This window comes from Natator depressus, chromosome 9 (assembly GCF_965152275.1).
Source record: "Natator depressus isolate rNatDep1 chromosome 9, rNatDep2.hap1, whole genome shotgun sequence".
NCBI lineage: Eukaryota > Metazoa > Chordata > Testudines > Cheloniidae > Natator > Natator depressus.
The window spans coordinates 89920441-89935680 of NC_134242.1; the positions used below are offsets into that span (position 1 = coordinate 89920441).

The window sequence follows — 15240 nt, forward strand, 5'->3', positions numbered from 1 at the left end:
AAGACCCTGACCCCCACTCACTCCTCTCTGCCCCCTCCCCTCCATCACTCACCCTTATGGCTGGTAAAAAGCCCCTGAACTGCAAGCACATGGTAACATAAGGACATTTGGAATTAATTTGCAAACTGGATACAATTAACTTAGGCTTGAATAGAGACTGGGAGTGGATGGGTCATTACACAAAGTAAAACTATTTCCCCATGTTTATCCACCCCCACCCCCCACTGTTCCTCAGACGTTCTTGTCAACTGCTGGAAATGGCCCACCTTGATTATCACTACAAAAGGTCCCCCTCCCACCCCGCTCTCCTGCTGGTATTAGCTCATCTTAAGTGATCACTCTGGTTACAGTGTGCATGGTAACACCCACTGTTTTATGTTCTCTGTGTATATCAATCTCCCCACTGTATTTTCCACTGAATGCATCCGATGAAGTGAGCTGTAGCTCACGAAAGCTTATGCTCAAATAAATTTGTTAGTCTCTAAGGTGCCACAAGTCCTCCTTTTCTTTTTGCGGATACAGACTAACACGGCTGCTACTCTGGAACCAGTTCCCCTGTTGTTTGTCTGGGTCTTTTGACAGCAAGAGGGAAGGGGAAAACGGGATGCAAAAACACAAGATAAGGCTGGGGGACCGAGAAGCACATGTGGCACCGGAAACTACTCTTAACTCACAATTGGAAACTGACTCAATTCCAAATTCTATAATTGCATCTACAGTCTTGGGGCAATAGTAGTGGAAGGTGTCACCCACCCACACACATATACTGCATTACATATACAGCCACAGGTGCCGATTTCGTGGGTGCTCCAACACTCGCTGGCAGCCAGCTTCCCCCTCACTCCCCAGTGCCTCCTGCCCACCTGCTGCCCCACTCCCCCTCCCTCCCAGCACCTACCGCCCGCCGCAATCAGCTGTTTCACAGCATGCTGGAGGCTCTGGGAGGGAAGGGGAGGAGCGGCGATGGGACACGCTGTGGGGAGGGGGCGGAACTGGGCAGGAAAGAGGTGGAGTGAGGGCGGGGGCTTGGGGGAAAGGATGGGGGGGCAGGGCCTGGGGCAGAGCAGGGGCGGGAAGAGGAGGGACGGGGATGGAGGCTTGGGGGAAGGGGTCGGGGTGGAGCAGGAGGTTGAGCACCCGCCCGGGCCTGGAGGAAGCCGGCACCTATGTATACAGCCTTTAATGCTAGTGAAGTCAAAAATGCACCCTTTTGGACACTACAATGTGAGGCTCATGGCTGTCATGGAAGCTACAAGTGTTGTATATAGTGCTCCATCTTGGTGAGAGCAGAAGCAGCTGAGACTGGGAATTGAGTGCTTAAGAAGGAACTTAAAACCTGAGTTTTCATCTAAGGTTCTACAGAGTGCATTCCCGTCATGGCTGGCTGTCCCCAGTGGGGTAGCTGAGCATGCTCCCACCACCTGCACAAGCCAGCTGGAGAAGAGAGCTGGTTTATAGGGGTTCAGGTGCCTATAGGGTTCAGATGAAATGAAAAAAATATGGGGTCATAAAACAATAACAGAGAAGCTTTACAAACCCACACCAGGTAGTAAAACAACCCCATTTACCCAATCCCACCTCCCAGCCCCTCCTTAGAATAGCTCCAAGCTCCAGTGAGATCTGTAGTAACAGCAGCATGATATATTGTAGCCAGGAGCAAGCCAGCCATGGTATGGATAGTCCCTGAAGAATTTAAAAGCAAACCACTGGGTAGATAGCAGCAGGTTGAGTGCTCTTCCTAATCTGGCTAATGAGAACATTCAGCACACACTATTACCAGTCATGAAATGTAATCAGTAATACCAGACTGTGACATACATGGCAATTTCCTGAAATGTCCTGGACAAACCTTACTGAATTCAGTTTATGTATTTTAGGAGTTCATTGCATGATTAATGTAAACCCTTGAGCATCAAAGGACTCTTAAACAATGGGTCAGACAAGAAGGAATGTTTGGGATAAAAGAAGTTGCGTGGGATTTCCCAGGAAATATTTGGGAGGAAGGAAATGCAAATTTACACCTCTGGACCCAACCTTTTGAAGCTATGCCCTGAGGAGAAATCCATTGTCTATGAAGTACTTGCTCCCAGATCAAAGACCGAGGCTGGATAAAGGAGTGACTCAGATTCCTGGGTGTTCTTATTCTGAACAAAAGGTATCATGAATGTGTAACCACAGAAAACCACCTATGTGGTATTTGAAGGACTAACCCCCTGTCAGAGCCCTTGGTAGTAGAGTTGGGGTGATCTCTGGTAAGCTTATTAGCATGTGTGTAGCTTCTTTTACTGCTTTTAATGTTGTCTCTGTACTGCTTTTACCTTAAAAATAAATGTGCTTGCTTACAAAGGGCTGTGTGGTAACTTAACTGTTGGCAATTATGCTGGTTACAGCTCTGAGGAGAAGGCAAAGGAGGCCTGTTTAGGCAGTCGGACTTGGTGGGGAATTCACAGAGCTGTGCAGTTTGGAAATACCCCAGTCGGGAGGGAGACAGATGTGTGTCTCCACCCATCAGAGGTGAGAGCTGGGAAACCAGAAGCCTAAGTGGGTGCCTTTGCTGGACCAGAGGGGGAATACAGGTGCAGTTGCCCTGAAGTGTGACACAGGGGCTATGGCAACTTGACTGCAGAGCTCCATTTGATTCTTGTTACCTTATTGCCCCAATAATGGCATTCACACATGGCACATTCACATACACACTGGGCCTGATTGTTCCCCAGAGTTATCAGTGCAAGGGAGACTTTCTGGGTTGATCTTCTTGTGCAGGATATGGAGTGGGGCAGCATCTGTCCCTGCCTATTCAGCACCAACCCCTCACAGGGTCCTCTGTGGGGTCAGAGATCTGAAACGGGGTGGGAATGAGCACCCACAGGGTATCCAGCCAGAAGCTGCCCACATCTTGCCAATGACACCATATCACCTGGAAGCTAGCTAATTGCTCCAGAGTTAGTGCAGACACAGAGCTTCTCCCCAGAGGACAATGGGCAGCTGCAGATCCCCTGGGGTCCACATAACCTCAGAACTGTCCCTGTGATATAGGACGGTGACACACCATTGAGCAGTTCTGATTCTATCCAGCAGAGGGCAGGGGTTACACATGCACCCTCATCAGTTCCTTATTGTACAACTATACCTAGCAGGGGTGGCCAAACTTATTGACCTTCGGAGCCACATACAACGATCTTCAGACGTTCGAGAGCCGGGGTGCACCTGCCGGGGCTCAGAGCTTAAGCCCCACTCCTGCTGAAGGCCCGAGCCCTGGCAGCCGTGCCCGATGGGGCTGAAGCCCCGAGACCCCCTCCCCACTGGGCAGCAGCCAGAGATGATGCATGGGGGGAGAGGGGAACATGGGGTCACACACCCCCTGAGATTTTTGCCAGAGGGTTTGCTGGCCCTGCTAGGTCACATGGTGCCACCGGGTCTCTTTCCTGCATGGCAGCTGCTGGCGTGGGCATGCTGGGAGCTGCGGCCATGGGGAGAGGCAGCAGCAAACAGCTGGGAGTAGCAGCCCCTTCCTGCAGTTCCCAGCTATTTGCGGCTGCTTCTCCAAGGGGAGCTAACACCTGGGAGCTGCAGGGATGGGCTGCTGAGGGGGAAGCGTGCCTGGTGGGGCATGACTCAAGCTGTTGGGGGGGGGGGAGGGGCAAACCTTTAAATTGTGCCCCTCCCCTCAGCAGGCATCAGTCATCTCTGGCAGAAGCCCCTTGCCCCATCAGTCTGCTGCAGGGCAGAAGCCACGAGTTTCCCCCCGCCTCTGATAGGTGGAGAAGGGAGGACATGGGGGCGGGGGGCGCGCTCTGGGAGCCACACTTCAACCGTAAAAGAGCCGCATGCGGCTCACAAGCCGCAGTTTGGCCACCCCTGCCCTATAGAATTAGTTCTTTTGCACTTTTGATAAAACTACCCCTTCCTCTCGGATTGATTTGAGAGAGAGATTGACTGACAGATACCACCCGTTTTAGCCAACAGGGAATCTGTGCACAATATTTCTTGAGAAACCATCTCAGTATGTTAGAAACATTTTACAAATAGTAAGTAATTAAGTATCACAACAACTTAATGAGGTGGCACTATTATGCTTATTTTACAGATGGGTAATCTAGGCACAAAGAACTTAATTATAACCTGCTTCAGAACTTAATTATAAGCTGTTTTCCAGAGGTGCTAAGTATGCCTGGTTCCACTGAGGACAATGGGAATGGAGAGTGCTCAGCAGCTGTGACAATCAGCAAAAACCCAAGAATCAAGGTTGTTCGCACAGCAACACAACAGCAGAGTCAGGAAAGGAGGACAAGAGCTCTGGCTCTCAGTTTTGCAGTAACCATATGCTAGGGCAACTGACTTCCAGCACCCAAACACAACAGATATCTGCCAGTTTGGCAAATTCTCACTGATAAAACTTGCCCTGATAAAATAACGGATTCCTAGGGATTCATCTTTCCTAGTTAGGCATGAACTAAGCCATATTTTACAGGAATAGGAAAGAATTTCCCTAATAAACATAAAAAGAAAAGGAGTACTTGTGGCATCTTAGAGACTAACAAATTTATTTGAGCATAAGCTTTCATGAGCTACTGCTCACACAAGTGTCATAAGTGCATGTTGTCAGTTCCCTGCAAGCAATGAGAAAGGAACTTACAGTGTTCATGGCACCTAGCGAGAAGCTCCAGGTCATCAGCGTGGTAATAATCATAACCTGAAGTTCCCAGAACCTCAAAGGGTAAATACCCTATAATAGGCGGGGCCCTAGAATAAAAGCAAAGAGAAAGACGTAAATACAAAACCTGATGGGATGATCATTTGGTAGATCTTTAGCAAACTAAAAACCAAATATCTCCTTGCCAGAAAGCTGGGAGTGATATTGATTTCTTTGTATCAGAGTGAGAAATAAAGATAAGCATGTCAAAACTGAGTAAATGAGAAGGTATCTGTTTATTGTTTCCTTGTCTATTCATTATGTGGGTGTATGGAAAAGCACGTATGTATGCAAGTGACTCATTCATTAATCATGTTTGTTAGCTTAAGAAATGCTATGGATGTTCGTGTGCATAATACACTGGAGACTGTGTAAAATTATCCAGTAGGCAGGGTGCAAATGTCATCTGGTGAAGAACTGTAGAAGAAATAGTAAGGGCTTGTCTACATGAACACTTAGTATGTGGCAAACTGGGGCATAAATCTACCCCGCAGCAGCCTGCCGCGCATTAACTGTCAGTGTGGATCCTGCTGACGTGCAATCCAAGTCCCATAGTGTGCTTTGATCTACCTGCTTTGCAATGAGCATAGATTAAACGCACGAGGGAACTTTTAGTGCCCAGCAGCATGGTCCCCATGGACACTTAGTGCGCAGAAGACTAGCATGGGGTAGATTCACACCCCAGCTTGCCACAATCTAAGTGTTCATGTAGACAAGCCCTAAGCAGGACTCTCCGGTGGATGTAGGGACACGCTTGGGTATAAGAGAAGTAATCTATTCCCGTGGCATGGCTTGGGGAACTGAAACCAGCAAAATGATTTCTGTGCATTCTACAGAATAAAGATTTTCCTTCTGAACAGATGTAGAGCTGGTTTCCAGGACTCTGATGTCTACGGCAGATGAACAGGGAACGGAGGAGGAAACAAAATGAGGACCAGGTTTAAGCTTCCAATTCCAATTCAGCGTTTAGAAATCCAATACTAAATTACATCTTTTCAAGCTGAAAATGAGAACTTTTTTAAAAGGTGCAATTACAATAGTGAAGTGGTAAATGAACCGACCAGAACAAGGCCATGGTAACACCTGGGAAATAATTCTCATCACACAACACTGCGAGTCAGGACCAAAGATATAATTAATTATTACACCTATTGCACATAAGAACAGGCCTAATTCTGCCCTCGGCTGCATATGTGCAACTCCCAGTACTTCAATGGGAACACTGTGTCTGCTTTGGAAGTCATAATTTGGCCGTATTCTGTTTATTTGGCTTCTTACCCCTCCCTTTGCTTCACTGTGCATTTGACTTGGCTGCTGGGTGTGATAACACTATGACGAGCTGCATTTTCAGTTCACTCCTCTAGAGTAAACATGGCAATATATTCCCAAAATAGTTAATGTTTTAAAATTAAACATCATAGGAACAGGCTGAAGGCATAAAAAGAGAGGAACATTCTCCTCTATGCTGGTGTGTCTTAGTACCATTCTGTGGAAGGCCAGTGCCAGCAGGTGACCTTAAAATAGACTTGAAATATGGGCCCGAAATAACAAAATGTATTCAGCTGGGGAAAATGCAAGCTAATCCGCTGCGGGGGGAGGTGGAATAATCTAAACCAGAGATTCTGGATTTAAAAGGAGGGAGAATCCTGGGAACCAGTAATGTCCGCAGGGAGAGTGGACAGCACTCTGTCAATAGGAGTTTGCAGTGCAAGCGGACACGAAAAAGGCATGTGTGAATTTGGGCTGTATGCCCAGCATCACGGAGCCAGGAGGTAAACCCTCTCTTTGGGCCTGATCCAAGCCCACTGAAAGATTCCCATTGACACTCGTGGCATTGGATTGGGCTCTCTCTAGAGTCAGACATTCTAAGGTCAGATGAGACCTGTAAGACCACCTAGTCTGACCCTCTGCAAAACACTGGCCATGGTACAGTAATTTCTGCACCAAACCCATAACTTCTCTTTGAGCTATAACGTAACTTTTAGAAAAAGATCCAGTCTTGGTCGATATATGATACAGCTCCAGTGCAATCTGCATTCATTTCTGGACACCACATGGTCAAACAGATTTAGAAAGAGTTCAGAGAACAGAAACAAACCTAACTAAGCTTTATGAGAAAAGATTACAACTGCTACATAGGTGTAGACTGGCTAAGTGACGACTAAAAGATGAGGAAGCGAGGTGGGCATGCAACATGGTAACTGTCTACATCTGAAAGGCAAAAATGTCAAGGAAGGAGTAGAATCATTGAGGATGCTGTTACTAACAGGGGACTATCAGTAGGAGCAATGGGATGAAATTAAGAAAGGGGAAACATAGAGTGACTATCAGGAAAAACATCTTGAGAGTGAGTTTTGTTACTCTGTGGACGTAAGGATGGCAAAGGACTAGGAAGTGTTCTAGAAAGCAAACCAGTCCTGGAAAGGGAATAGCCAGAATAACTTCATAGATCTTTGTCATCTGCTATGGTTCTAAGCTAGAACATTCATAAAGAGATACAAACACTCACGTGGATAGCAGAGCAAGCCACACAATAGCACAGCACAGCTACATTCTTAATGGGTCCAATCCTGTTCACACTGAAATCAATGGCAAACCTCACACTGACCTTCATGACAGCGGGTTGCAGCCCATTATAGGGGACACTCCCAAGGCAGAAGTAGAATATGGTGCTAGTTGGGATTTTACTGTTTCAGTTTTTAAAGTTTGGGTTTTTTTAATATGTTAATGAAATAGATGAAATAATGAAACAGAAAATGAGTAAAGGCCACAGTTTTCTCTCAGCTCCTCCCAGTGAACAGTTGCACTGGCACAAGGGAGGATAGATTTGGCCCTAAGAGATAAATAGCACCTGCTGATGAGACAGCAAACAAAATGCAGCTGCCACCTTTAAGCAACGTTAGAGCTTTCTGATCGGGGGTGAATATAACACTGGGGTTGTCAGGAGTGGGGATTGAACCTGGTATCTCTGGATCTTAATGCATGAGCCTCTACTGCCTGAGCTAAATGCCATCAACCACTAGACCAGTGGTTCCCAAACTGGGGTTCGCAGAACATTACAGGGGATTTGCCAGAAAAATTTCACTCATGGTGGCCAGAGGACCCCGGGCATTGGAGGTAGCAGGTGGGACCCGGTTGCAGGGAAGACAGCCCGAGCCCCAGGGAGAGCGGGGCTGAGCAGTTGGGGCTGGCAGCCCGAACCCTGCCCCCATCAGCGGGGGAGCTGGCCACCCGAACCCCAGCGCTCCACGTGGGGCTGGCAGCCCGAGCCCCAGGGAGAGCGGGGCCGGGCAGTTGGGGCTGGCAGCCCGAGACCCGGCAGTCAGCGGGACCTGCAGCCTGAGCTCAGTGGAGCTCAGTTGACCGGGGCGGTCAATGGGGTCCAGCAGCAGGAGCCTCACGGAGTGTGGAGGAAATTTAAATCTCTGGAAATATTCATTTTTAGGAGGGGGTTCATGAGATTTCACAATTTAGTGAGAGGGGTTCGCAGGCTGTTTAAAGTTTGGGAACCACTGCACTAGATTCAGACCATACCGAATGCACCAAATGCACATCCACATGACACAAGTAAACCAGGCCAGAGTAGAGCTAGATTCTCCCCCGTTTTAGGGACAATTTGCACTAGTCCATCCACAGCGAGTGGTTCTAAGTACAGCATAGCCAGCCATGGGAGGATCACCCAGGGCTGTCACAATTTATACACTCCCTGCACCTGCAAAAGGAGGTTGGCTGGGGTAAAGGAGGGGTGGCCAAAGACCCTTACACCCAAATGCCATAACGGTCTCCTGTGGCCATTAGGAGGCAGCACAAGCTCTCATCACGGGTTTTCAGCACTTCTGAAAACCTGCTCCTACATCATTAATTATCTGTGGGAAGCAAATGTCAGCGTTCTCTGATCGTGAGTTCTTTGGGACAGCTGGGGAAAGTGCCTAGGGGACCCTACAATAATAGAAACAAGAGAGTCATATTTACCCAAAATATCTTTTACAGAGCATTGTGCTCCTTTTCTTTATCTGACCCAGATTTCTATTAAATGTGACAGAACGTGTATTTATTAAACTGGCTTTTATTTCTGTCTGTCTATGCCACCAAGCCAATGTCTTTTGGGCCTGTAATAACACACTGATCTTCATGACAATAATTCTTTCAGAGGAACGTCAGACAAACATTTTAAGCAGCTCAGGAAAGTGCAGTGCTTTCAGATTTGTCATCATAATTTAGAGGAACTGATTCTTTAATTGAGAATGTAACCACAAAATGCTTCTAACCTGGGATTGGAGAAGGAGTCGGCATGTTGGCTGAGCAATCTGAAAGTTTTTAGCTAGCTTAGTCACTGCTAAGGAAGCCTGCAACTCCCTGTGCTAAAGGAACTGTTCAAGTTTTCTGAGTAGGAGATCAGTGACTGCATGCAGTGTGAAAGGCTAAAGGGATGGACTTCAAGTTATCACTGAAGTGTAGGGATTGCAGGAGAAGATCCTTTAACAATACTGTAATTAGAGCAACAAACGATGGAGGAAGGAGTAGAATATGGAACAGAAACAGACCAATACAAAAGCATCCGGTTTGTTTTTTCCCTTAAATGATGTCTCTATGTAATTTCAGGCTCCAGATGTTTCTAGTTGGTCGATGTTTATATAGCTCAGCAGAACTGTCCTAACCTGCTTCTGCGCTCCATTGCAGACGCTAGGTCTGAGCGAACAAGGCCCTGGTTCTGAGTAGAGCTCAGCACCAGCCACACCTACGGCCTCAGCACCTTTCAGGATCAGCCCCGCAAAAGTGGAAAATAATCCTTGAGAAATAGCTGACAGTATTCTATGAAAGAATCACGGTGCCCCTACTATTCTATTAAATTGTGCATTGAACCAATGACTGAACGAGTGAAAGCACACTTCTGGCTCCATGTTCACTGCTTACATCAGGCACTGCAATACACTCCAGCTAAACGACTATGTTAGCTTAATTTACGCTCAGGAACAATGGTTTCCTCACAGGGGATATCACCAGGACTGAAATAGAAAAATTCCTCTCTGAGTCACATCCCAGATTCATCACAAGGCACTTGGATATATTTCACTAAAGCTCTTAGGCCGGCTCCTGGTAGCTTTCTTCACAGAAGTTGCTGGGTGCTCAGCCCTTTGAGAACCAGTCACTGCTTTAGATATCTCAGTATTGACTTAGCCTAACTTTAGACATCCACTTTTAAAAATTTAGGCTACTGCATATACCAATTTCAATTCTTATAAAGTTACATTAATTAGACCTCGACAGCATGAGTAACATGCAAACAAAACTGCAGCAGAAGCGGTTTCTCATCAGTACCTCAAGACAGGATTTCCAGTGTAGTTATTCTGATTAATATATTAATTTCATGTTCATTTCTTGCAATATCTCCCCTCTCTCTCTGAATGTACAGGGTGGTATTTGGGTTTCTTTAGAAAATAAGCCTTCAGCAAAGGAATTTTATTTCTCAGCCTGGTCTTTCCAGTGGTAAGTACATGGCTAGAGTCTGCGCTCTCCAGGGATAGTACTATTGTGCATTATGGAAGAAGGGAACGTGTGTAATACTGTTAGGTATTCATGCACACACACAAATAAACAAGAGTACAAAGGCTTTATGCTTTTTTTGAAGGACACTTGCCCTTTTATAATTAAAAAAGTTTTACCAAGTGATCTCCAGTCTATTTCACTCCCCAATAGTATCTTATCTCCATTCAGTCAAAATAAGTCAATAATTACAACTATCTATTCTTTTAATTTGTTTCTTTTTTTAAAAAAAACTTTAATTCTATATCAAGATGCAAATCAACAGGGCAAAGAACAGAGTCCGATTCTCAGCTGCTGCCAACTGAAATCAATGGAGTTCTGCCTATTTACACTAGCTGAGAATATGGCCCACGTGGTTCTATGTTAATAACTTATTTAGTACCACAATGAGCCTGGACATTTTTATATGTGCTATATTTCCAGCTCACATTAATGGAAGATGAACACAGTTTCTTACTGCCCTTAAATATGAAAGAGAGCAAAGCTTTTAAGAAGGCGTGAAGTGTAGGCTTTGATCAGTGTCACCTTAGTGTTCTCATTTAATGTGAAATATTCTGCTTGGGGGCTCAGACAACATTTGCTGGACAGTTTTCCTTTTCTAAACCATGGTTTGTATATTCTCCAATCACCACATGTTGTATTTATATCTGAAAAACAATCCTCTCACCTATGGTCCAAGAATAAGAACTTCCACTCCAAACTGTGTCTCGATGTGAATTCTTCACATGGCTCTTCAATGTTGCACACCTCCTGCAGAACAGTGGGTGCATTTTAATATTTCACTCTTAGGAAAATGGCTTGTGTGACAACACAGCTTTATAACACATACAAGGACTCTTTGGAGAATAAACTGACTTATTCTTCCGCCAACGAGTGGTGTCTCCTCTGGGGCTGAGGTGAGTTTAACTATGTCTCTCGGGGAGGGCATTTTTCACACCCCTGAGTGACACAGCCAGGTCAAGCTAACATTCAGTGTACACCAGCCTTTAGATGAGAGTTGTCTGAGTAAGGACGGCAATGTCAAAGTCCAGCAGATTGTAAGCTCCTTGGGGCAGGGACTGTCTGTTTGCTCTGTGTTTGACAGCACCTTGCACAATGGGGTCCTGACTCATGACTAGGACTCCTAAGTGCTATTTTAATACAAATAAACAAATAATAATAAACCAATGGTGCAGGTTATTTCTTTGCTAACTACCACTCTGGCAGTTAATGGGCCACAACTGAATTTTATTATCTTTATTACAGTATATACATAGTGCCCGTCTGTGGATAAACAGCGGGTTAAAAAAGTATGGTTCCCATGGTCAGAAAAGAGCAGGCAGTATTCTTACATAGTCGGTGAGTTTGGCAAGTTTCTTTTGGAGATACAGCTTTTCCAGGGGTTCAGCTGGAAACCGTGTTTCCTTGTAACTTCTTGAACATATGGCTCAAGGAGGACCCTCTCGTGCTATCATTGATGGTTCTTCTCAAATGCAGGTCCACACTCGCTGGGCAATGCAATAATGCATAGAGAGCCTCTTTTGTTCTCCGCTATTCTTAAGCAAACTATAGACACTAACTACCATCCCAAAATGAAACAGCACCATCACTCATCCACAGGTCCTCAGCTCTGAATAATTCACTGTCCAGCTCTCAAAGTGCAGGATTTAAGGCCCTTTTGCAAGATTTCTCCTTTAGGAATGAGCAGACTTGAATATCCATTCACTTCGCTTGTGGTGAAAGCATCATTTTTTAAAACAGATTATAGATCCCTGGTGTGAAAAGGGAAACACGACCCGAGGGCTCTCACCTTTAAAAACTGCGGCGTAACAAGACGAACAGTTGCTACAAGGCAAATCTGCTCTTCTGTGGCTGACCTGAATGCTCTTGCGATAGCTGATTCAAAGCCATTGCAGGAGGGTGTAGGCACTAGACAAACACAACAAAACACAAGCCAAATCAGCATTTCAAGAAGAAAATGTCAAGGCAGATACAGTAATCAACAAAACCGAACAATTTAGCTCCTTCTACGCACAGCTCAGAGCCAATCAGAGACATGCCCCCCTAAAACTTGTTCAAATGATGATCATTTAAGACTTATTTTGTGGATTCTTTGTCCATATCTAGACTCTCTTGGCTCAATCATCAGAAAGGTTACACAGGTGCAACTACTAATCCTCGGCTTTGCAGAAAACCTGTTTGTAACAGCTTCAGCTCAACTGAAGCGTATGCGCTTAAGCCTGCCAGCTGAAAGCACCTTAAGAAGGCAAGAAGCACTGCAAGGTTCATTAAAACAAAGACAGTGAAATTCAGCTGTTGGTTTCTTGTTTATTACTTTCGTTACATTTTGTTTATGCTTTTTCAACTATCTACCTTAGGTGGAAAATCTCTTTAGCATTCCTACTAGGGAAAAAGATCTTTGTTCGTTGTAGATCCCAGCTCGAATTACCATGACAGACCAAAACAGCAGAAAACATGAATCTTTGTTTACTTGCAAACAATTCACTAGTGGATTAGCCAAATTCTCTTCTCCTAGCTGCACTACATGTATGATATTGATCCAGAGGATCATATTCTGCATTTGTTCCATGCAGAAAAACCATGTGGACATCTCTGGAAGTTCACTGCCAGGAATGGATGCAGACTATATAATGGAGACATGGAGTGTGGCTTAGTGAGGAGAATTTTGCCTTAATTTTGCTGGTAGTTAGAAACACTGCATGTGGCCCAGCCCGAGGGAGAGTGGTAAACCAAACAGCACTTGCTTTCCTGAGCTGCCTATCATGGGAAAGATGGTGAACAAAACTTCTCATATTATGCAATCAGTGCCAGTGCCAACACACACACAACACCATTCATTTAAATTCAGCATAGAAACCCTGTATCTCGAAATGATTGACAGGAGGGCTTGTTTCAAGGTTGTTGATGTAGAGTAGTTCATAATAGGGGTCCTTTTGGAATCTGGCAGCAAGAACCGAGCATGCTATGACAGGCTTTCAAAAGTATGACGGCTATTAAAATTACCAGGTGAAGAACAGAAGGGAAGTGGGAGAAAGAAAGGATGACTGATGCCATTTCTGAACCCTGAACATTTTGCCGAGTAAACAGGACTGCAGCTTGTACTGTATGTTAGAATTAGAGCCAGGCAGAACATTTTCATGTGGGCATTTTCAACATTAAATCCACAAAATTCGCTCTCTCTCTCTTTCTTCATTTTATGTTATTTCCAGGAAATGGCCATTTTTGCATCCACCATCCTGGAAGGTTCAAGATTTTGCAGATTTCCTATACAGACTGCGGGTAACAAATAACATTCCCAAGTGTCATTTTGAGCGAACCAGAGCATTTTAGGTTGTTTTTGAATGAACTGGACTGTTTTCAAAAATGTGTAGCACCACAAGGCCAAATGTAGCGTCTGAACTATTTGATAGTGTCTCTTGGAAATCAACTAAAACAATCAGAGGATTCCACCCCCACCCTTACAACCAATGACCACCCCAGCTGTCACATGGAAAACGACTCTTACCAAATCGGTAGCACAGTCCATTCTGCTGCCTACATGTCATTTTAAAGTGCAACAAGGCATTTAAGGTGGCTCTGGTCAAAGATGGAGGGTAAGTGAGAGAGGCAGAGACAGCGTAAGTGGAAGCAATAACTTACCATGAGTAAAATATTTAAAATCCACTACAAATTTCACATATTCATATGTTAGGGGCTCATTTGGATCTAAGCTTCCCCTTGCTAAATGGCAGCAAAACTCTATTTGCTTTTCAGCTGAAACGAGAGAGAAAAGAACATTTTTAATAGTCCCTATGTTTGCACTTTCACACACTCCATCTATCTAATCTATCTAGGTTTTTATACAGACCCCGTCACTGTGGTATCTGAGCACATTCTGTTGGGATGCTCCCGATATCCCAAAGTAAATAAACAGCAACTGCAGAAACTTATCTGTCTGCTAGGCTAAGAAAAAGTATCCCCCACCCTATTCTCTATAGCCTCCTATTTATATTGCTGTACTAGGGCTGAACGTCTGGGCCCACTGAAGTCAAAGTGACTTTTGCTATTGACATCAGTGCGACGAGGATTGCACTCAAGGTCCCTTAGGGCTTGTCTACACAGTGTGGCAGTGTACACACTCCAGGGGTGTGATTTCTAAAGCCCACTAATTTGTTTCACACTAATTGATCCATAACCCTGCTGGTGCTCACTACAAGTTTCCTAGTGCCCTTTAACATACAACCACTCTCAAACAGCACCATGTTAAAGGGCACTAGGGAACTTTTAGTGCACACAAGCAGGGTCTACACAGATCAATGATCATGCAACACATTAGCGTGCTTTAGAAATCACTCCCCTCCCTGTAGGCACACTGCTGTGCCATGTACACAAGCCCCAGTGAAGCTGGCTGAAGGCACTGGGGATCTTTCTATTGACTTGAAAGGACTTTTGATCAGGCTCTACTACAAATGAATATTCTGAGGCACAAACTCCCTGGATTATATAATCTCCAGCAAGGGTGACATTTCCCCTGTGCACAGGATGAGCACAAGGCCTGAGCACCGCTGAAATTCCAGGTAAATCTTATTTCGAGGGCTTAAATGATACTTAAGTGGGGACTGATTAGGCCATATGCTGGCTCTCTGCCCGAGGGTGATATACTCACCCTGCTTCCCTCCGGCCCCCTATGCCGCATAAAAAGGGGCAAGAGCAGCATACAAAGGCCCTGAAAATCCCATATCTGTCTGAGGAAGGGCTTCCCCAGCACAGGTACTGGGGAAGCCAGTCATCAGGCTGACTCTGGAGGATCCTCTCACAAGCTGGGGACAGGGCTGTATTGTGCAGAGCTGTAGTCCTGAGGCGCGTAATATAGACAAGCCACCCAGGGCCTCTCCAATGCTCTCAGCATCAAGAGGAAACAAAAGCCCCCGCTAAAGCCAGCTCTCCCTCTGGGCTGTGAATTCCACGCCTTAGAGGCTCACCACCGAACCTCACCCCAGGAGAGTAATCTAAGGGAGTCATTT

At 45.5% G+C, this 15240-nt stretch overlaps 1 protein-coding gene across 1 annotated transcript in view; it reads right to left on the bottom strand.

Moving 5' to 3' along the window:
* PASD1 (PAS domain containing repressor 1) overlaps positions 1-15240 on the bottom strand; it is a 159325-nt gene that overhangs the window by 23019 nt on the left and 121066 nt on the right. Inside the window, exons 7-10 of the mRNA XM_074962601.1 lie at positions 13877-13990; positions 12027-12145; positions 10905-10987; positions 4637-4743 (exon numbers count right to left, since the gene is read on the bottom strand). Of these exons, the coding sequence (XP_074818702.1) occupies positions 4637-4743; positions 10905-10987; positions 12027-12145; positions 13877-13990 (423 nt within the window). The remainder of the gene's footprint in view (positions 1-4636; positions 4744-10904; positions 10988-12026; positions 12146-13876; positions 13991-15240) is intronic.